This window comes from Anabas testudineus, chromosome 11, assembly GCF_900324465.2.
Source record: "Anabas testudineus chromosome 11, fAnaTes1.2, whole genome shotgun sequence".
Classification (NCBI taxonomy): domain Eukaryota; kingdom Metazoa; phylum Chordata; class Actinopteri; order Anabantiformes; family Anabantidae; genus Anabas; species Anabas testudineus.
In genome coordinates this window covers 13108707-13130176 of record NC_046620.1, presented here as the reverse complement: position 1 = coordinate 13130176, position 21470 = coordinate 13108707, and the positions used below count along the sequence as shown (strand labels likewise).

At 43.6% G+C, this 21470-nt stretch overlaps 2 protein-coding genes and 1 pseudogene across 4 annotated transcripts; 1 reads left to right on the top strand and 2 right to left on the bottom strand.

Moving 5' to 3' along the window:
• Window positions 1-3376: 3376 nt before the first annotated feature.
• twistnb (TWIST neighbor) lies at window positions 3377-6124 on the bottom strand. The gene is made up of 4 exons (XM_026350234.1): window positions 5797-6124; window positions 5204-5345; window positions 4810-5018; window positions 3377-4398 (listed from the first exon to the last, which is right to left on the bottom strand). Exons 1-4 carry the CDS (start codon window positions 6096-6098, stop codon window positions 3927-3929), a joined length of 1125 nt encoding a protein of 374 aa, XP_026206019.1. The 5' UTR covers window positions 6099-6124; the 3' UTR covers window positions 3377-3926.
• LOC113154085 lies at window positions 6097-8745 on the top strand (annotated as a pseudogene).
• Window positions 8746-10407: 1662 nt separating this feature from the next.
• On the bottom strand, window positions 10408-15010 carry LOC113153487 (transmembrane protein 196). 3 transcript variants are annotated; one of them, XM_026347133.1, is made up of 5 exons: window positions 14633-15010; window positions 13094-13150; window positions 11644-11779; window positions 11219-11337; window positions 10408-11108 (listed from the first exon to the last, which is right to left on the bottom strand). In XM_026347133.1, the coding sequence occupies exons 1-5, from the start codon at window positions 14795-14797 to the stop codon at window positions 11037-11039; spliced, it is 549 nt and encodes a 182-aa protein (XP_026202918.1). In that variant the 5' UTR covers window positions 14798-15010; the 3' UTR covers window positions 10408-11036. The 3 variants fall into 3 exon arrangements, with proteins under 3 accessions (XP_026202918.1, XP_026202919.1, XP_033182108.1); XM_026347134.1 differs by having other exon boundaries at window positions 14744-15010; XM_033326217.1 differs by lacking the exon at window positions 14633-15010 and having other exon boundaries at window positions 13090-13156.
• Window positions 15011-21470: the final 6460 nt, after the last annotated feature.

Here is a 21470-nt window from a genome sequence, read left to right as displayed (position 1 = left end):
CTCCCCTCATTACTCTTCTCCACTTTCTGCTTTCCTCTCGATTTATATGCAAAAGGTACGGGGAGCGATAAAAAGACATTTTTTTACATTAGCTTGTTGTTCCACAGTAAATCACTGGGTTAACTTCCACATTCACATCTATGCTCACATGAATTGGCCTCACTCTCTATTAGCTTTGTCTCTGTTATGACTATAATTGCTGCATACGGTGAAGACTAAAACTAAGAAACCCCTTTTTTACCTTTTGTTCTTTCCCTGCCATATTTCCCTTGTGTTATGGGTGTAGGAGTTATGGTTTGGTCAGAGCACTGTCTAGACGCCTGTGAGCCTCCCATTACCTCCTGATTACACTGAGCCCTATTAATCTCACTCGGCTGGCCGGGGCAGAGCACACACAGACAAATACATGTAGGCAGATAGACAAAAATATATTTAGCAAAATATGCATCCAAAAGAAATATGTATGTAGCAGGTTGTGTTCTTGTGGGTATTAAATAAACTTGTATCACTATGAGAAAATACGTGACCTGAGCAATGTAAAAAGATTTGAAATGTGTACACGGCATCATCACGTGATGTGTTCAGTCCCAAAAATATACTGTACTGTATATTTGAAACTGGAGCTCCTCAAAATTACTCATTAAGCCTCACGGTTAGATGTTAAATATGCACATAAACGTCAAATCTATTGTAATCAAAAGAGAAAACTTTTGTTGAGGCTGAGTCAGATACGTTTTGGGAAATAAACACATTTGCTTCAATTAATATGAAGGTCCAGCCAGCAGCAGGTTAGTTTAGCTTAGCATAAGGACTGGACACAGGGGAAAACAGCTAACCGGTTATTATTCACTTCCTCCACTGTTGTCACTGTGAAAATTAACTTTCAGAGCCAGGCTTGCCGTTTTCCTCCTCTTTCATTCTTTTACACTCAAACCTTTTTGTGATTACTGGGCTTGGATGGAGGTAACTCAATCCTCTATTATCTGACCATATTCAATCAGATGTTTCACTCACACTTCATTCACTGATAACTCCCTGAAGTATTCGCAAGATAATACGTGTGCAAACTGGACAAACACACATGCATGCACGTAAAGCCAGAGGCAGTTCCCTTGAGCAAAATGGTGAAAGAGGAAACACCCATCTGTTGTCGCCAGGGTTACTGAGGGCAGGGCGGTGGGTGTCGGGTGCCAAGGAAACAAGCTTAACTATGGGAAACCAACTCACCAACTAATAGTAACGTTTACTTTTGGGGATAATAGTGTGTGTGCAACTGGACATTGATCCCTTGGGGAGAGAGTTTAATACTTGAGCTTGTCTGACTCTGTGTGAGCACGAGCCATTTGCCTACACGAGGGAGCAGAAAAACAGAGATGCAAAGCAGAAGTGCCAAAAACCTCTCAGAAACGACTTTGAAAATCCCATAAAGGGATTTCAAAGATGTCAGTCGGTTTGTGAGAGATGGCCTATGATGCGACTAAGTCATGCCTGCACCATGTTGGAGGATATACGACCACAGTTGCACAACTCTGACTGGTGGAACGCTTAAGGTTTTATGACCTGCTGCCATTTGGAGCTCCGGGACAGAGCAGAGTGCCGACCACATAACTAATTAGGCCCGGCCAGCAGGGGTGTGCAAGAATGGGGATTTGTGGATTGTGGGTTGTGGATGTGGTGTGTCTGCAAGAGCGAGTGACTGAGTGAGCCAGTGAGTGTGTGGCATGGGTCGTTGTTGCGTGTGTCCTGAACCTGAAGCATTGCGTCAGGGTGCCGCTTGTTCGCCATAAAGCTTCTACGGGCTCCTTCATGTAGGAGCCGCCAGGCCTGGAAAGTCTGACACAGTAGATAGAGATGAACAGCCAACCTACACACACACCAACACAAAAACACACAGTAGAGACCACTCCTATCAAAGCAGCAAGAGGCATGGAGAGGTGTATGAAAGGTAGACTGACCTGCTCGAAACAACACAACACTCCTCCTATTGTCTCATTTTTTAACCCTCCCCTTTCTTCCCTCCATCGGAGGATCATGAAGATAAACAACTATGTCGAGATAGAGAGTCCAGTGGCAGCAGGGAGGGAGGGGTGGGGGTGAAGTGGAATGTGTGTGAACTACACGCTGCCTCCTATAAATCAGGGAGACAAGTAGGAGGAGGAGGAGGAGGAGAAGGAAAGCAGGATGGGGGAAGAGGAGGAGTCGGCATGAGGGAGTGATAGGGAGAAAGACAAGATAAATGAGTGGTGATGGAAGGAGGAGGATACAGGTGCAAGAGAGGTGCCCACAGCTGGGGGTGAATTCGAGCAAATGAGACTGATAAAGGCGGTGGGGGGGGGTTACGGCAGGACAAATGACAGCGAACCATCGCTTTAACCGCTTCTTAATCTCTTTATCTTAAGATTACAAGTTTGAAGTGTTTCGTGCTTTTATGCAGTTCAAAGAGTGGAGGCTGCTCAACTAGAGGAAAAAAAAGAAAAAAAGAAACAGAGTTAATGTTCCTCTGCTGAAGTAAAGTATGTGTAACATGAGCTTTTATGTTTATCTTGTGTGTGCGCACTTTGCTCCAGCGTGTAGCTTGACTGGAAGCAGGATTAGCCGAGTAACATTTCACTGAGTCAGTTTGTTCAGTGCTCACACTTCCTTATATATCACGTTTTATAACAAGATCGTAATTTATAACTAATGTCAGTTTGAATGGCTGAGACTGGTTATGAGAAGCTAAAAAGAACAAATGTAAGGTTGCCAAATTGTATGATTTTCTTTTGGATAATAAAAACATAATAAACTTCTATTCAATTAAAAGTACAATTAATCATTTTAGGAAATATGCTTATTCGCTTTCCTGCTCAAAAAGGGAGAAATGAGAGGTTTGAAATTGCTTTTCTACATTGGCAACAGTTCCCTTTTCGGTTTTGAAATACATGAAAATTAAAAAAACAAACAGATTTAGACACCAATGATCAGGGATAATAGATGAAGATGAGCTTATTGCAGTTCCTTATCTAACCTTTTTAGACAGCTTTCGATAAGCTCTTAAACTCTTAGCACCTCACAGTTAATTAAACTCCCACTGAAAGGGGCAGGGGGATTTGCGCGCATATGTGTGTGTGTGTGTGTGTGTGTGGAACTAAGGGGGGTAAGGAAAACACAAAGATCTTTAGGCTGTCTCTCAGCACTTTATCATTGACACCTACTCGTCAGCATTAAAGAGTTTGTTGTGGGAGAGAATTAAGAATGAAACACAAGGAATCTTGTGATTAATAGTCAGTACAGGGATGCATGTTTCCACAAATTAAAGCTATGTTGTAAACTCCACCGGCCCTGCTGTCTTTTTCCATTTCTCTACGAATGTCACATAAAGAATATAAAAACAGTGACCAATAGAGCTCATTTATTGGGATAAGAATTGATTTGCTTTTGGTTCCCAGTCATCAAGTTCTCCTTCCTTTGCAGCTTTCATAAAGACCATCACAGAGGCACAATAGGCAAAGATTTTCTGAAATGAGTTTGGCAGTCTCGGTTGTATTGCGTCAGTTTTTGTCACTTTTGCAAACAAAAATCATCAACTTGTCATTTCCACAGATGAAGACGAGGTTTCACTCCGGTATTTTTGTGTCCTAGTGTGGATGTAAGAAGCAGTGTTGCTCCCCCTACCAGGCAGCCTAGGGAAATCACAATCCAATGAGGACTCATCTATTACGCCTGCACCTGTGCTCTCATGTGCTTTTTCCACAAGCTGAAAAAAAATGTTATAGCAGAAAACACTTCTCCTGCTTGTCTGAACATCTGCTTAAATGATTTTGAAGAAGCTCAGAAGAACCCGCTATGGGGCGGAAATCTCGCTGTTAAGGCTTGTCGGTGTATTTAAATTCACTGGTATCACCTCAATTATTAAAGATCTGATTTCAAAACTGAAAATACATTTGTCAGACAGACTTTTCAGCATCACTTTTCCTCTTCTTCTTGGATTTTGGTGGCTCAGGCTCCTCGCTAAAACCAGGCGTGACCTCACTGCCAGATTCGTGTTTCCTCTTTTTGCTCGGCTTGTCGCTCACGTAGCCGCTCGAGTCGCTCCCGTGGACCTCGGTGACAGACAGCGCTACCTCCTCCTCCTCCTCTTTCACGTGTTTGTCCTTCTTCTTTTTCTTCTTCTTTTTCTCGCCAGCTTCGTTGCCATTCGCTTCATCCGTGGTCCCGTTTTGCTCTAGTGAAGGCGCTACCTCTACTTCTCTCTCCTCCTCTTTGACTTTGTCCTTCTTCTTCTTTTTCTTTTTCTTGGGGGTGTCCTCAGGAGACTCCCCGGAGACTTCTGGAGTGGGTTCTGTATCTGGTGCGTCTGGATGGTCGGCAGGAATACTGGACTCTGAGGTCTCACCCAGAGCCATCAGCTCCTGGACCCTAAGACACAGAAAGACAAAAACCTAAATATTGAAATTAACTAAACTAATGAACTAAACTTCTACATTTGTATCAATAACAGCTTCAACTTCAAATTGGTTAAAATACACTGATTTCTTAGTGCAGGACTTTTACTTCTGTATTTTTAGTAACCTTTAGAGGTTGCCGTTTAGGCAAGTACCTGCTCTTTTACTGAGCTTCTGTATTTTAAACACCTCTGTCTTCCAGTTCTTGACAAACTTTACACATCTGATCGAGGAATTGCCCATCCCTGGTTTAGACAATCCAGTAACGATTGCATTGTTTGTTCAGTCTTCATAGAGGGCAGTAAAATTAGTAACGATAATGAGAGAAATGCATCAAACGAGAAGCCCTAGTCGCCTCCTCCAACCACCACCATAGCACACTTGCCTGGTCCTCTCTAGTCGTCCTCTGATCAACAGAACTCCAGCAGTGTCCGCATCGAGAGCAGTCACCTCAAACTCCAGCTCTCCTCCGATCCTCGGTCCTGCAACCCTCCAGGTTTCCACGGACACCAGGTTGGGTTTGGGGATGCTGGCGTTGAAGCACCCGTGCACCAGGCAGCCCACATGACCTACACCTAGTTTATTCACCTTACCCTGGGAGCAGAAACACAGCAACAGTTACTGTTTCTGTGTTTATGTTAGCCCACGAATATAATACCAAGTCACAGTGAAGTGCAGTCACACAGCTCGGCACAGTGAACAGACACATGCTACAAATGTGAAGTACTATAAGACAATCTGGATGAGGCTGAAACAAAGCATGTAAATGAAAATCTCACCAGCAGTTTCTGCCCCTTTTTGGGCTGGAAGACAATAAAGTTGGCTTCGACGTCCATGTGGATGTAGCCGCTGTCGTCGTAAATGTCCCCATGCCGACCCACTATCCTGATGTTGTCATAAGCTAAAGGGACTCCTGTCAGGCTGCAACAGACAGAACAAGCTGTAGGGAAACTATTGTGAATGATCGCTTTTACAGGACATGACAACTTTGTTTACAGGTGAAATATTTGCAGTGCAGCACAGTAAATCTAGCACTGAACTATACTGTTCAGCGAAACCACGTGTTCACACTGTGCAGCTGGTCCTGTGTTGATATACATGTAATAAAATAAAGGAGCAGCTGCCACCAGGGCTGCAGTCCTGATGACATCTTACACACATTTTGAATTAGAACCACTCGTAGTGTTGTATGTGGAGCTGCAGCACGAGTTGTAAATAGGGTCACTACACAAACTGAGACTGTCACTGACATTGGACCTGTTTGGACCAAAGGTTTAGTGGTGCGTTTAAGGACGCACTACCTACAGGCTTGTGTTGTTTGCACTAACACTAAGCAGCACACACGTGTCTCGGTAAATCTCCGTGTTGTTACCTCGGCGAGAACTTGAGCAGCTCGGCCTCCAGCTCCTCTTGTATCCCGGTCTTCTTCTTTTTCAGGTACACAGGCGGCAGGGTGATGTGTCTCCGGTGCGTGTTCATGACCAGACACGAGTACGGCGCTGACAGCAGCGCGGAGGCGGCGGCGAAGGACGGGATCGAGCACGGGATCACGCCCGCGGCCAAGCCCGGTGCGGTGGGCGCTACGACCGACTCGACAGGGGCTCCAGCGTCGGGGATTTCACCAGACATGTTCACATGTTTTGGCTCATCTTCAGCATGCTCCAAGTTCGCCATGCTGCTTGGCAAGACCGGAAGCCCAACAACGAGGAGACTTCCGGTTAGAGGAAGACACAACACTTGTCAAACAATAGTTCGTCCGCCCCCTGCTGGTCAGGAGAAGGTATTACAGTCGAGGAGGGATTTGAAATAAGATTAAAACATTTCTTTTTCTCTTTCTTTTTTCTTAACAAACAAATGTCTTGTGTATTTCTGTTGTGTTCTCACACTGTATATTTAAACACATCTGGAAGTTTAGTCATGGCAACTGGACTTCCTTTAGTTAGGTGAAACGTTTCGCTACTCATCCAAGTAGCTTCTTCAGTCTGAAGATAGTTGGTTAGAGGCTGTAAATTTATGCTCCAAAGCTGGTTTCACTCCACCCCTTGCCCTGAATAGGCTCGTTAGGTGAAACAAAGGATGGGGGGGATGTGACGGATGTAATGATCACACCTCAGCCCACCCCCTCGTAACACCTAAATGGGTCGTTAAGTGTGTCCAACCTGGTGCAGGTGTGAACTGGTTCTGGCCTTTTTGGGGATAGATGAAAGGGCAGCATGATAAATAGAAGACAGGTTGTGTCTAAGTCCTCCACCTCTGTTGAGAGAGGGAGTGTTGATTTGCACATGCACGGCTTCCCTCACCCCTCTCTCAAACCACTTGTCCTCTTTGTCCAATATTTTAACGTCACAGTCCTCAAATGAGTGTCCTTTATCCTTAAGATGAAGGTACACAGCTGATTCAGGACCTGAGGTGTTACTCCTCCTGTGCTCTCAGACAGAGAACTAACCCCTCCAGAGAGGGAGGTCTTATCCAAAGGCCTAAACTATGCAGTCACCCCAAAACAAGTTCCTGTTGTGGATTTCATTACAGCGACTGAAACCGCCATCCGAAACAACAACCTACCACTGGCAGAAGCAGAAGAACTTCGACTCAAAGTCTCTGCAGCTCTCTCCAGTGCACAACCACCAGATTCCAACCTCACCAAGGATGAGAGAATTGCGCTGACATCACTCAGCAGGGATGAGACTATTACCATCCTTCCTGCGGACAAAGGAAGATGCACGGTCATTCTGAATACAACAGACTATCATGCCAAGGTGATTTCGCTTCTGGAGGATAAGCACACATACGAAAAACTGAAAAGGGACCCCACCAGCAATTACAAGAAGAAGGTAATAGACTGCCTGAAACATCTGGAACTGAAAAATGCCATTGATAGGGCAACCTATTACAGGTTGTATCCTGGGGAAGCCACTCCTTGCCTCTATGGCCTTCCCAAGATACACAAGGAAGGAGCCCCCCTCAGACCTATAGTCAGCAGTATTAACTCAGTAACATACAACATTGCCAAATTCCTGGCCACAGTATTGGCCCCACTAGTTGGACACACGGACCACCACATCCACAACTCAGAGGACTTTACGGCAAAGGTCAGGGACCTGGAACTGGATACGGATGAAACCATGGTATCCTTTGATGTTACGTCTCTCTTCACCAGCATCCCCACTACGGACGCATTGACATCGGTGAAGAGAAGACTGGAAGAAGACAGTTCCCTCAACACCAGAACCAACCTCGGCCCCGACCAGATCTGTTTGCTCCTGGACCTGTGTCTCAACACCACGTACTTCACGTACAGAGGGGACTTCTACAAACAGAGACATGGCTGTGCCATGGGTTCCCCAGTGTCACCCATTGTAGCAAACCTATACATGGAAGAGGTGGAGAAGAAAGCTCTCAACTCCTTCCCAGGGACGACACCGACCCACTGGTTCAGATATGTGGATGACACCTGGGTGAAGATCAAGACCCAGGAGTTACAGTCTTTCACAGACCACATAAACTCAGTGGACACCAACATCAGTTTCACTAGAGAGGACACCAAAGATAACCGTTTGGCCTTCCTGGACTGCGCGGTCATCATTGGGGCAGGCAGAAGACTGGAAATAGAGGTTTACAGAAAACCCACCCACACGGACCAGTACCTGTTGTTCGACTCACATCATCCACTACAACACAAAATAGGAGTCATCAGGACTTTGAACCACAGAGCGCAAAACATCCCCACCTCCATAGAAGCCCAAAAGAAAGAAGACAGGCATCTGAAGACAGCGCTCAGGACTTGTGGATATCCCAAGTGGGCCTTTAACAAAGCAGGAACCTGTTCCAGGAAAAGAACAAGGGAACAGTCGGAGTCTCAGGTCCTACGCAAAAACCTGGTCATACCTTACATGGCTGGGGTTTCAGATAAGCTGAAGAGGATTTTCAGAAAACACAACATCCCTGTCTATTTCAAACCCACTAACACACTCAGACAGAAACTTGTACATCCAAAGATCGGACTCCAAAACACAAGATGAGCAATATAGTGTATGCGGTCCAATGCAGTGAGGAATGCCCTGAACTGTACATTGGAGAAACCAAACAGCCGCTACACAGGAGGATGGCACAGCACAGGAGGAGTAACACCTCAGGTCCTGAATCAGCTGTGTACCTTCATCTTAAGGATAAAGGACACTCATTTGAGGACTGTGACGTTAAAATATTGGACAAAGAGGACAAGTGGTTTGAGAGAGGGGTGAGGGAAGCCGTGCATGTGCAAATCAACACTCCCTCTCTCAACAGAGGTGGAGGACTTAGACACAACCTGTCTTCTATTTATCATGCTGCCCTTTCATCTATCCCCAAAAAGGCCAGAACCAGTTCACACCTGCACCAGGTTGGACACACTTAACGACCCATTTAGGTGTTACGAGGGGGTGGGCTGAGGTGTGATCATTACATCCGTCACATCCCCCCCATCCTTTGTTTCACCTAACGAGCCTATTCAGGGCAAGGGGTGGAGTGAAACCAGCCTTGGAGCATAAATTTGCGGCCTCTAACCAACTATCTTCAGACTGAAGAAGCTACTTGGATGAGTAGCGAAACGTTTCACCTAACTAAAGGAAGTCCAGTTGCCATGACTAAACTTCCAGATAACTTCACCTGGACGACTGAGAATCTTCACCGACATATTTAAACACAGTTTCATTCTTCGTTTTGCAAATAAAAAACGAATCTGTAAAATAACTACAATTAATTATTTTACCATTAAAGTAAAAGGTAAAATTATTTTACTATAATGGAAAAATGTCTCCCAAAATGGAAATACTTAAGTAAAGCACCCATAAGGAAGATTATAAGGAAAAGCATCCTCCTAAAACCCCTCAGGGGCATTGTACAACAAATGGTTTCACAGAGGCACATACAGGAAGGCTGGGGCCTTGTTTTACGCACTGCACATAGACCACAAAGAATGAGGATGTAATGGAGGTCTAGCAGCTTTTTTTGTATGTTTTTTTGCCTTGTAGTCCTTTATTAGCAGGATAATTAAGTTATGATCCTACTGTTTACAGTGTAATCACTCATTTACTCCTGTAAAACATCACGAGAACCAACGAAAAGCTTCTAAATAACATGATGTTTTACAAATTGGGTTCAAAATATTTTTAAAAATAAAATGTTGAGCGTGATTCATGTTGTGTAAACTGCAATCTGAATCTGCAAGAACGCTGTAAAGCTGTTCACGTGATGGAAGACATGAATTGATTCTATATCCTGATCTTTCCTGTAATGGGACATTAAGGTCACAGGGGTGACCTGAAGTGTCAGTTTGTGCAACTGCAGAACACAAACACACACACACACACACACGTATGCACGCATCCTGTGGTGCTGTGGCCCACTCCTGTCTGTTGTCACATTGATAAATAGTGACACAGTTTCTTAGTCAGCAAGAGTTGCTGCTGTGGGCACTGGTTAACACTCATATACACACACACACACACATTTGGACTAGACAAACATTATGATGAGGTGAGCAGCATGGCGTTGTCAGCGTGATCTTCACAACAGGTCTCGGCTGCGTCTGTGTGCATTCGTTTTATTGCTGTTGGTCCGTCAGGTTTGAGAGTGAAAAAAAAAAAAATTGCAAACTGACCCCGTAGGAGTTCAGTGACTTATTAAATCCTGTGTGACGTTGATTGTGCTGACAGTGCAGTGGGCAGATTGTCAACGTGTGATTTCCATGTTTGGTTTTAGAGATGAATTACGTGCATTAATTGAATTGTATTGACCAAAGTGCTATAACGTGGCTACCAGCTGCGAAACAACTCAGAGAAAAAGTCACATCACACACATCTCGGTTACAGTGCGGTACGATGGACCTGATGTGCATATTCTGGGATCACAACATCAAACTCATATAACTGTGTGTGCAAATTATTATATGAAATATCATTGCAGTTATATAGACAGAGCATCACTCAGATTTGTCGTACTTTAATTGAATTAACTTTTATAAGAAGCTTTTATAAAAATATGATTTATAGATACGGTTAGATTCCTTGTATACAAGCATGGATATACAATACAGTACATGTACATTGTGCATCATTCCATTATTAGACATACAGATTACTGTACCTCAACGTCTGCATTCCATAAACCCATGACAACACAGAAAGAGAAAAGGACATTGAGACTGAAATAGCCGTAGTTCTTCAAAACAAGTGAATCAGCTGCATGCTTGGTTTGTGCTCATCACTTTGAGGCATCTGACTGGATAAAATCTATCCTTCATGCTCATTAGATTAAAGGTCAGTTGATGTCAAGCAGACATTTGTCACCTGAATTGTCACCCAAACGGCAGCTCTCCATCCCGACTTGGGTTTGAGTTGAACGGAGGGGGTCTGAACCCGTGTTTGCATAATTATTCGTGCCTCCCTCTGGTCGCTCCTGCTCCAGAGGGAGACAAAAGTGTTCCAAGGCGAGAGACTCCCTGCAGTCGGGGTATAGTCACTGTGTATGTTGCAGGATATGTAGAAGAAAGCATGGTATATGCCGCGTTTGTCAGCAAGCGGTTCATTGCCACTGTCACTGTTTCAGGGGTTCGCCTGTGGTGATGATACGTCATCACGGTGATGCTGCATTGTGCCCGTTGTAAGAGACCTGAGGAATGCCGTTGCTGGAGTTGTCCAGGATCTCCTTTTAGGAGGACATACAGGCACACTTTAAGATCACACATGAGCATACATGAAATATTCAGCATGCTGGAGCTGCAGGTTGCTGCTTTGTTTGCGACCACATTCTCCTACCTTCTCAGTCATCTCGTGCGAGTGGTGCAACGAGTGCTCTCTCTCCAGGAACATCCTCTGCTGCTCGGAGCTGGCCAGACGACAGGTCAACCACGTGGATAAGGTACAGGACGAAATCCCTGGGGAAGAGAAATCCAAGGAAGACTGTTGTTATATGATTTGCTGGGGGTACCTCAAGGCTGGTTTATCATTCAGGCCCAGAGGCCCCTGTGTTTTTGATTTGGCATTTAGTGTTTTGTCATTTTTATTTCTTACACACTTTTGAGTCTATGCACCACGATCTCACAAATGGAAATGAGTCTGTCTTCTTACCCAACAGTCTTATAATATGAACATCTTCTGGACACTTTGCCATAGACATATTCCAGAAACATTCATATGTTTTCAAAGTTGTCACACTCATAAAAGCAAGCTAATATCATTACCCAGACAGGCCAGAGTCATAGCAGCCAGGTGGATTGAGTGCATTGAATCTGGGCGTTTGTTCAGAGCCCGTACAAACTGGAAGTTGAGGATCCCACCAATCAGGCCACAGATGCAGCACGCTGAAAACAGGATCATCTGAAGGGCAGAGACAGAAAGAGAGATCATGCAACCAGCAGAACTGATAACCTATCAACAAAACTGTAAACAAACTTACAAAATGCGATGAGATGGAAGATGAAAACCACTGTTGGGCTTCCACCTCCATTACTCTGCTCGTTTTGGATGCTGGTGTGTGTGTCTGATTCACGTCTTAGTGTTTAATAAACCTGACGTTCTTAAAATGGTTCACAGCAACTAGAAAACTCAAACATACCAATATGAAAAGGAGGTGATGGATAAACGACTGTAGTTGAATTTCTTTGCAGGAATATTAATAAAATAGAGTTGATTAAATTCTGCTGATTCCGATTGCACGTGTGTTTGTGTATTGTGTTTAGAGTGCAGGTAATCTTTCACTGCTCCCGGTACAGATGCCTTTAGTGCCCGTTAACTGCATGGAAAAAGGGCATCTCCAATTTCAGTCTTTATCCAGTGAAGTGTGGAAAGTGGCTGGCAGGAGTCTGGAGCCTAACAAACCTAATGCAATCATCATCCCACAGGCAGAAGTGGATGGAGGGGACGGGAGGAGATAAGGAGAGGAAGATTGAGAGAGTCAAAGCATCATAATTGGTAGAATGAGACAGAGCAGAGAAGGCAGAGAGATGGATCACAGCAATGAAAGAGGGAAAGGCGACAAAGACAATAGGCAGGGAGAGATGTCTCTGTTACAGCAGATTGTGCTGACACTGATCCATCATTAGTGCTCGCCCCACAGGAGACAGAAAGAGTCGGAGAGAAACACGAGGACTTGGAGCCACAGAGAGACTGGGAGGCGATCACTGAGCAAAACAGATGCAAAAGAACGACAGACAGAATAGAGGAGAGGTGACTGCTTGTCTCCTCTGGTTTCCGCAGACGTCTCTCTCAGAGCACACTGTATGCACCTGCACAGAGGACAACACACACACACACACACACACATTTGGATGTTTGACACCCAAGGTAAATGTGCGTTTTGTCAATATTCATATGAAGCATACATATATTTGAATGCTTCAGATAGTTTACTTTACAAACAGTGCACCAAAGTGGAGTTATAATATTTTTGCTAGTTAATGAGCAGAGGCACTTTCATTTCATATGTAAGTGATGAAGTTTTAGTTAACCTAAGTGGCAGCTAACTGTAACTTCTGCTCTGTTTGCTGCAGCAGGAATATGCTGGATGTGGAAAGACACTACAGTCAAACCGAAGAAGAAGAAGGAGGATGAAGGAGGAGGAGGAGGAGGAGGACAACCAGCGAGATTTCTGGGTTTCAGAGAAACAAAACAACAAAATATAGACGTACTTACAATAAGACCCGTTCTCTTCCGAGCGCACAGCACTCCACACATCCCACAGAGCAGAAACTGAAAAGAGACAAAAACAAATCAGCAAATGTAACAAAGGTTCAGGCTGTGAGAAGCCGTGTGAATCTAAACCGTTTCATCATTCACTCCTCCTTGCCTTGACAACAGCAAGGGTGAAAGTATTCTTTACACTCAGTTATTCAGATGCAATTGTCTCCCCCCCCTAAAAATAGAGCGAGCTTCCAGCAGGAAGCCGTATTGTCCTGGATGTCAGTGATTCAGAATGAAGCGGAACAGCAGGGCGGTGTGCTATATGCTGGCAGAGTGCAGCACAAAGAGCTGAGAGCTGCGTTGTTTCGTTCAAAAGTTGGTGGAAGGAGGCGTGTGTGTGTGTGTGTGTGTGTGTGTAGAGCATGTGTGTCATGTTAGTTTTTGGCTATTTTGATATTCATAAAATTAATTTAGCATCCAGTTTATTCTGACACCTTCAGACAACAGGTTTGGAAAAAAAACAATATAAATATCCTTATTTTCTAGGTTTTAGAAAACTGCTATGTTTCCCTGAAACAACTTTAAGATTCAGGATTCCAAAAGGATGGATTGAAGCCTAATTAGCAATAAAAAAAAAAGTATTGTAGCAATCTCCTGTGTGTCGAAATTCTTTGTAAGCCGAGTCCAAAGATACTGAAATGAGTGTTTCTTTTGTCCACGACACTAAAAATTGATCAGCGAGGATGGTGGTCATTGGGTCCTAATGAGTTCCAGGTCCTGACAGGCGATCTAAACCTCAGGGCATCATGAGACGCAGGTGGCTGACTCAGCAAGCATCGCTCAACACGCATGTCACATTGCATAACAAGTTTATCCACAGCTCTGTGGGAACACACTCGCAACACGAGGAGACATATGGAGACGGGTGAGAGGACGATGGTGAGTAAAAGCTGTGATCCTGAGCAACAACTGAAGCACGAATCAATACAAGTGATCTTTAGCTCTGGTAAAGCAGCATCTTGTAGGACAAATGACTGTGGACATCTCACACGAGAGCCGGGAGGATGTTGTGGAAGGATGAGCCACAACTTCCAGTTACTGATTAATATTAGATAAACAGCCACAAGCGTGAGCAAAGATCTATTTAAGGTTCCAGTATTTCTCATACCAACATCATTTAAAGATTTAAACCTCAGGACAAACAAAGAGCAGTTATATTAATAAGATGATTTCATATTTAAGAGAGAGAGATATTAGACGACAACTGCCACAGGTCGACTATTCATGAAAACTCATGATGAAACAATAATTTAACTTATTACAAAAGAGAATCAATCACGACTTTCTCTTTACAGGACCAACAACACAGGAGTGGGATGCCTCATGCTCACATACATGCAGTCCATACACTGAATGTACTGCATCTCCCAACTTTCCTAACAGAGGAGGAGAAATTAAAAAGCTGATGCTTCTCTCTGACTTTTAGTTGCCTCTTAATTCTTCATTTCTCATGGGGGGAAAAAGTGAGGACAAGAGTCTCCCAGGACCTACACATAGTCCTCCCCAGACCGGGGATGCGTCGCCCTGCTGCGGCTTGTGTTCGCCCCGGACCCAACTAATGCCCACGGCTCCCAGGACGATGCTCGCCACACCCAGGCCCACCTCCACCACAGACAGCAGGAGCAGGCTCCACAGGATCTTGCGGCTGGAGCACATCCTGCCCCGGGCATCTCTCCAGCTCCAGCAAGAGGAGACAAAAGGCGAGACACAAGTCCGCTACTGGTTCATGCTGGCTGGAAAAGAAGAGAGGATGTCCGAGCAAGTAGGTCCAGGTCGAGCAGAGGGCTCACAGGGAACTTGTTTAAGCATTAAAAACTAGGTGAGGGGAAACATCTGGCTCTCATATGTTCGCAGAGACGCGGAGCTCCGGTGAAGTTCATCCGCTGGCTGAAGTGCGTGTGCGCCGCCCAGCGCTGTCCAGGGTACTTAAGTAGCACACACACACACACGCAGTGCGCGCACGGGAGCGCACTCTCACACGCGTATCATGCAGGGTCCAAATCATCTAGATAGCCTAGATTTTATAAATAGGCTCCTGAGATCACAAGTGCGAGCGTCATTCAGCCCGCCAAACATTCAAATGGCAGATATAATAATAATAATAATAATAATAATAATAATAATAATAATAATAAACATGTGTAATTATTCAGGAGAGCTCGTACATTAGATTCTCTGCCTGTTGGAATGAAATTGATCTAAATAATAATGTATAATAATTATATATAATAAATACACATACACAATCCAGTGTGTGTTCTAACTGAGCTTATTGCCGTTCCCTGTGGAAATAGATGGACCACTGTCTCCTCAGTATTATCACTGATTTGGTCATCATCCAACCCAACTAGGAACCAGAGTCCTGGAAAGTCATTTCCATGTGTGAGCGAAGAACCTGTCACAGCTGCCAGCTGCAAGAGATCCATTTAATATTTTTGCAATGTGATCGATGTGAATTAAAATCTCAAGAAAGGTCAAATTTGCAGCTGTAAATAATGTATATAGGAAATAGTTCTCACTGTCAGCAGCAGAGCTGTTGTTTCTGTGTTTGAGGGCATTAATAAGGCCTTGAAAGTCATGATCAAGTCACGCTAAACCATCTTGACCTCTGAAGTCTGCTTCTTAATGGGATGGTCGCAGAGATCATCTTGGTAAAAGATATAATAATACAAAGACTAAAACAGTTGACCAGTGTTGACAAATCTTGAATATCAAACCTTTTGTATTCAGCCTGCAGCAACATCACAGCCTTGTTTTGGCTTTTGTGTCACTACAGGACTAAAAATGTTCTGCTTTGACAGCTGCCTTGATCTTTGGAGATGGAAATTATTTTGACACAGTAAAAACAGAATCTTATTTAGTGCAAGAATTAATGTCAGTATGGCTCATAAAACACAACAAATGGGAGTGGATACCATATAAAATCTGCAAGGAAAGAAGATGTACAATATAATAACTGCTGGAAACACATTTCCTCAGTAAATAATTGGTACTGCCTATTTTTCAGCCACTGTAGAATAATTTACTTGCCTGTTCGTGTCACTGTGGTAAAAAATTTCACTTCTCACACAACTCTGTTCCAGTTTGGTTTCTCCAATTTAATTTCACACACAAAATAACACAACATGGCAGAGTGAATCCTTGTGTGTGACTGGCTGCTCCTGCTCTGAGCGCACAGTCAAGCGTGAGAGTTGCTCCTAAAGGTTGTTCTCATACTCACTAATGTATGTGGGTGATGAACGTGTCTTATGCTTCACACTGTCTACTTCCTATTATATGTTTAAGTGCTCATCTTATTTTCACGTCTCATCTAATCAGTTAAAAAATCCCACATACATTATCTTTCTACGTGAATTTCTGTCTAAATTAAGCCTGTAGGAAACAAAACCCAATAAATATATGTCAACTCATCTTCAGGCTTTTACTGTTTGTGTGTGTCTGCGGAGGGTTTTAGCTGATCAATGGTCGATGGAGTCAGTTCAGAGTAAAAGCAGCTCCTACAGGATAAAGAATTATTGAGCTGTGTGTTACTGTAAGCTCTGCTGTTTTAGTGACGCATCTCTCCACCGCTTTTAGGAGGCTTAAAAAAGCTGTATAACTGAACTCAACACAACATGAGCACCTATGCATAAAATGACCATTATTATTCACATTTATAGTTGTTTCCTATGCAACAATTTTACTCTTTTTAAGCAAACGGGAACAAGAAACAATTCAGGTGCTCAGGGGAATAGGTAGCATCTACAGTGTCACGACATCTGAGGTAAACTGCATCTGCTACTGTGTCATTTCATCGAACGCACTCTACCTACTGAATGGACCTCATGTTTGTTTCCTCAGCAACATGTTCACAGTGGGGATGATTGTAGTTTTGCTATTGTTATTTTTTAGCCTCTTAATTGTTTTGATTTCTGTGGCTTAGTTGCACAATAGTGAAATGCCCGGAGAGGAAGCTGTTATTCTCACTGAGAGCAGAAATCAGCAGTAAATTGGAGACTGTGTGCTAAGACCTTACCTGAAACCGTGGAGTCAAATTCACTACAACAAATAAACCTGACACCTAGTGGTGGTGCTGTTTTGAACAGGTTTTTGACAAAAAATAAACTTAGCAAGGTTTGTTTTATAATTCATTCACTGTAGGACATTAACAAAAAAGCGCCCTTTAAAAATCCCAATGAGAGATTCCATGAAGTTATTTCTGAGCTGCCAACATGTGGAGTCAGCTCTCCATCATGTCTGTCTGACACTTGGTAACATAACAAAGTTTTATAGCAGCAGTAGCTTCAGTAGAAAGTCGCTGTAGACTTGGCCTAACAGACTTTTATTAGTCTGGATAAGATGTAGCTTTTGGACGATTGCCCGAACTGTATAGCAGCTTCTGATCAATGGCAGAGTTGACGACATTGGATTTCTCTCTCTCTCTCTCTCTCTCTCTCTCTCTCTCTGTATCTGACTTTCACACCACCTAAGAAAACCAATCTCCAGCAGTTTTATCTTTTTTTTAATTGTTGTTACACTAAACAGGAGAATTGTATCTTCTTTTTCTATCATTGTGGTTGGAGTTTCCTTTTCTTTTAGCTGCAGCGAGTTAAAAATAAAAGTGCTTAACGTCAGGTTCTTTAGCGCCTAATGATCTCAGTGACGCTAACAGCTCCAGGTGGCCCTGTGTGCATGTATGTTTGTCAGATGGGAGCCTCCAAAGCACAATAATTAAAAGAATACATGAATAGTAATGTGCTGAGATGTTCTTTCTATTAACTAACTGGTTCATTCATGTGTTTTGTGTGCATTTTCAATTGTTTAATGATTGAAAAGAAAATTCTGATCTCATGAGGAGTATTTTTATACTTGGATGAGTTGGACACATTGTTTTGCCACATATTAGAGCTGTAGTTAGTGCATTGTTTCAGTTAGTGGTTTCTGCTTTCACCTTCCACTACAGCTAATCTTGTTAACTCCTAATACACTCACTGACAGGACTGTGGTTTGCATGTCTGTCTCACATGAGCTGTTTGTAGATTTGTTTGGCTGCTGTCTTCTTCCTGTCGCACTCTGAGCTCAGTGACACAGAAATGAATGATTGAATTCTGATAGTTTAGACAGCATAGTATTATTACAGTATTATTATTACTACCATTATTACTCAAATGAAAGCTGAAACCCCAGGAAAAGAATTACACTTTCCAGTTCTGCACTTCTTTTGAATATCTCCTGAGTTGGCCCAAGGCGGCAGCAGCAGAGTGAAGATATATGAGATATAACCTATTCTGTGCAGCTAAGTGGATAAAGAGAAGAGTTAACAGGAGGTGCCTGAAACTACGGCTTCCCCCAGAGGCCTATTATAAGCTTCTCAGTGGTGCCATCCCATCTCAGTGTGGCTCTGAATCATTAAGAGATATATGGCTGGCGGCCCATAACGAGCGCAAATGTCAATCTGCCATCGTTCCCGGGAGAGCACAGGAGTGAGGGAGATCGAAAGCACCACAGGCCACTTGGAGATTGCCTTTGCATCTCACATGCTCCAGTGTAGGTGTGACAGCATCAGGTTAGAGATCCACTCTGCTGTTATTTTGGTTCCTCAAGGACTGAGATACACTGATGTGAATAAGGAACAATAGGAGTGCTTTGATATCATATTTTTATGATTCTGGATCTTTATGTGATCAATATCTTCCAAATTGCTGGTAGATTGCACTAATATGTCTCGTTGTTTAAGTTTAAGGCCACTGTACTCCCACAGCACATTAATGCTTGTATACAACACTGTTGTGTATTGCTGATGCTCAGCAAAAAAAAAAAAAAAAAAAAAAAAAAAATCTGGAGTTCACAGTGAGTTCAGATCGGCTCAGGCTGACACAAAGGACACTTGGTATTTGTATTTCAAACAAGCCCTACAAGTTAGACCTTATTTGCATCTTCGTCCTCATTCATGATTCTTAACTTAAGTAACTGTGTCTCTTAAGAAAGGGATTGATACATAACATGTAACGGAACATGGCACATTTCCCACAAATAATACCAACAATAATTGAAATGTTTCATTTTGTGTGTGTGTGTGTGTGTGTGTGTGTGTGTGTGTGTGTGTTTAAAACTTCCAACTTCTGTGAAGTTCCACTTCTGCCCGTCCGAAGACTCCAGATGGTGTATGGGCACATCTTTCTCTGCCAATGGTTGGAGGGTAAAATAGCAAGTTGGTCATCCATTACAATTCTCTACTCCAGATGTGTCACACACCATCTGGAGTAGAGATGTGTGTCACACACATCTGGACACACACACACACACACACACACACACACACACACACACACACACACACACACACTACTGTAACTCCTACAAACAAGAATATGTCTAATTCATTACTTATTTTCTGTTGCATTATTTCATTGCTCAGAGAGTGGGAGTAAGACGGGAGAGGTTGGATTTCACCTTCTACTGATGACTTAGGGAAAAATCCTGAACCTCTGAGGTGTCTATGTGTGTTAGGCTGGAGCAGGACGAGGAAAGCAGGAATGTAAAAGCAATGAAGAGAGGAGTGGAAGAATGACTGGGGACATGGTCACAGTAGAAGACAAGAGGAGCTGAGGGGCGAAAGACAAACGGCGGAGGACAGGGAGCTCGAAGAGAGCTTATGCAATCAATCAATGGATCCTTACTGTGTGTGCTCTGACAAAGACGACTAATTCTAATATCAATTCACCCTCTGGGGCTCACAGCAAAGCCGAACAATCTTTCCCCAGCTTACTTTTGCTGTTTTGCTCCTCCGCTTACTGTTTCGTTTTCTTCTGCAGCAGCAGAGCACCGACTCAAGGTCAAATCCCCGCCCTGCTCTCCTTTCACCTCCTGACTCAAAGCTGTAGCCAGCACTCCCTCTGTCAGCTCCTGACAGGACGCCGAACTTGCTGATTGCAAAACGAGACAGTGTCGGTCATGAAGGTCAAAGGTCACGTGGCTGGCTGGCTGGCTGGCTTAATTAAAGCCTCTGCAGTGAGAAAGGTTGGCAAAAAGGAGCCTCCTTCCGTGTAAGAAGAGGAGATCTCACCTTCTGTATGAAGTTACTAATTAGCACTTGTCTGTGTCTATAAGCAAAAACGTGGACATACTCACACCTGCAGAGGGTGAGTGTTTCACAGCCCCTTGAATGTAACATGAATGTAATCACCTGTCACATCTGTCATGAAGCATGAAGCAGCAAAATACTTTTCTGTTTCAAAAGGCATGAACCTTTCCTGCTCTGTGCTTCTGTGAGTAGCCTGAAAATGTACATTTCTCTCAGCGGCTGGCCATGTTGCCATAGTCAGTGGCAGGAGACGAGTGGGGGAATGCCCTTGAATTCAAAAACAACACACCACACATGGGCTGGCATCACTCCCAGTCTCCTGAAGTCTGAGTCAGACAAAGCTTAAAGAGCTCGAAGCTCCTCAACATCTAGTTTTGTGAGACGGGTAAATGTTTTTGGCAAACCATTTGAAACTTTTCAGCTTGTTTCTGGTTACTAATATGAGAATTGGCTGAGTTAAATAGAAGAAAATGAGTCACGACCAAGACAGAAACAGCAATTGTGAGCGGGGTCAAGTGAAGGTCAAAACACAATGAACTGAACTGCAAAGGTAAAATGAACATGCCTGTGAACTGAAAACACAGGAAATGAAATGCCTGGGGAAAGTTTAGCAATGGTTCCTCTTCACAGTCTAGTTGGAATTGGTATTTATATCTTGCTGAAAACTGGAGCAGAAGTCTGCATTGAGCTGTAGCCATAAAACATAAAGACTGGAAACAGGGGCAACTACCAGCTTGGCTCCCGAAGCTCACTCAGAAACATTTGGACTATGAGGGAAACACACTTGTTCGCTTTCCTGACAGTGGCAACGTGCTTGAGCCTTGAATTCACTTCACCGTGCTGCAGTGTTACATTTTACTACCTTCTCTGACGAAAGGCAGTAAAATCTGACACCTATAAAATTCAGAAATTTACTTGTTCTTGTCTGATGAATCCATACAAGTGTGTGTAAGTGTGTGCTCAGCACTGTCCTCTTTCATTTACTATGTTTACTGTGGTGTGTGTGTGTGTGTGTGTGTGTGTGTGTGTGTGTGTGTGTGTGTGTGTGTGTGTGTGTGTGTGTGTGTGTGTGTGTGTATGTGTGTGTGGTGTAAGAACATCTTTTCTCACTGTGGACACACAGTTGAACTAACAATACACAGAGGATGTAGTCATTATAGCAGAAATCAATGAGCCATCTTTCATCGTTAGTCATGTCCGGTGAACAACATCAGAGAAAAGATGTTTCTCCACAGTTAGTGCTGGTACCTAATGATGCAACGTCAC

What these genes read in the sequence shown, in the direction of transcription:
- twistnb (XM_026350234.1), bottom strand. Translation starts at nt 6,098, where the DNA reads ATGGCGAACTTGGAGCATGCTGAAGATGAGCCAAAACATGTGAACATG. An exon ending in CTGCTCAAGTTCTCGCCGAG is followed by an intron (nt 5,346 to 5,796) that starts GTAACAACACGG and finishes TGTCTGTTGCAG; the next exon opens with CCTGACAGGAGTCCCTTTAG. An exon ending in AAAAGGGGCAGAAACTGCTG is followed by an intron (nt 5,019 to 5,203) that starts GTGAGATTTTCA and finishes TTCTGCTCCCAG; the next exon opens with GGTAAGGTGAATAAACTAGG.
- LOC113153487 (XM_026347133.1), bottom strand. Translation starts at nt 14,797, where the DNA reads ATGTGCTCCAGCCGCAAGATCCTGTGGAGCCTGCTCCTGCTGTCTGTG. An exon ending in CGGTCTGGGGAGGACTATGT is followed by an intron (nt 13,151 to 14,632) that starts GTAGGTCCTGGG and finishes GTCTCTTTTCAG; the next exon opens with TTTCTGCTCTGTGGGATGTG. An exon ending in TATGACTCTGGCCTGTCTGG is followed by an intron (nt 11,338 to 11,643) that starts GTAATGATATTA and finishes TCTCTTCCCCAG; the next exon opens with GGATTTCGTCCTGTACCTTA.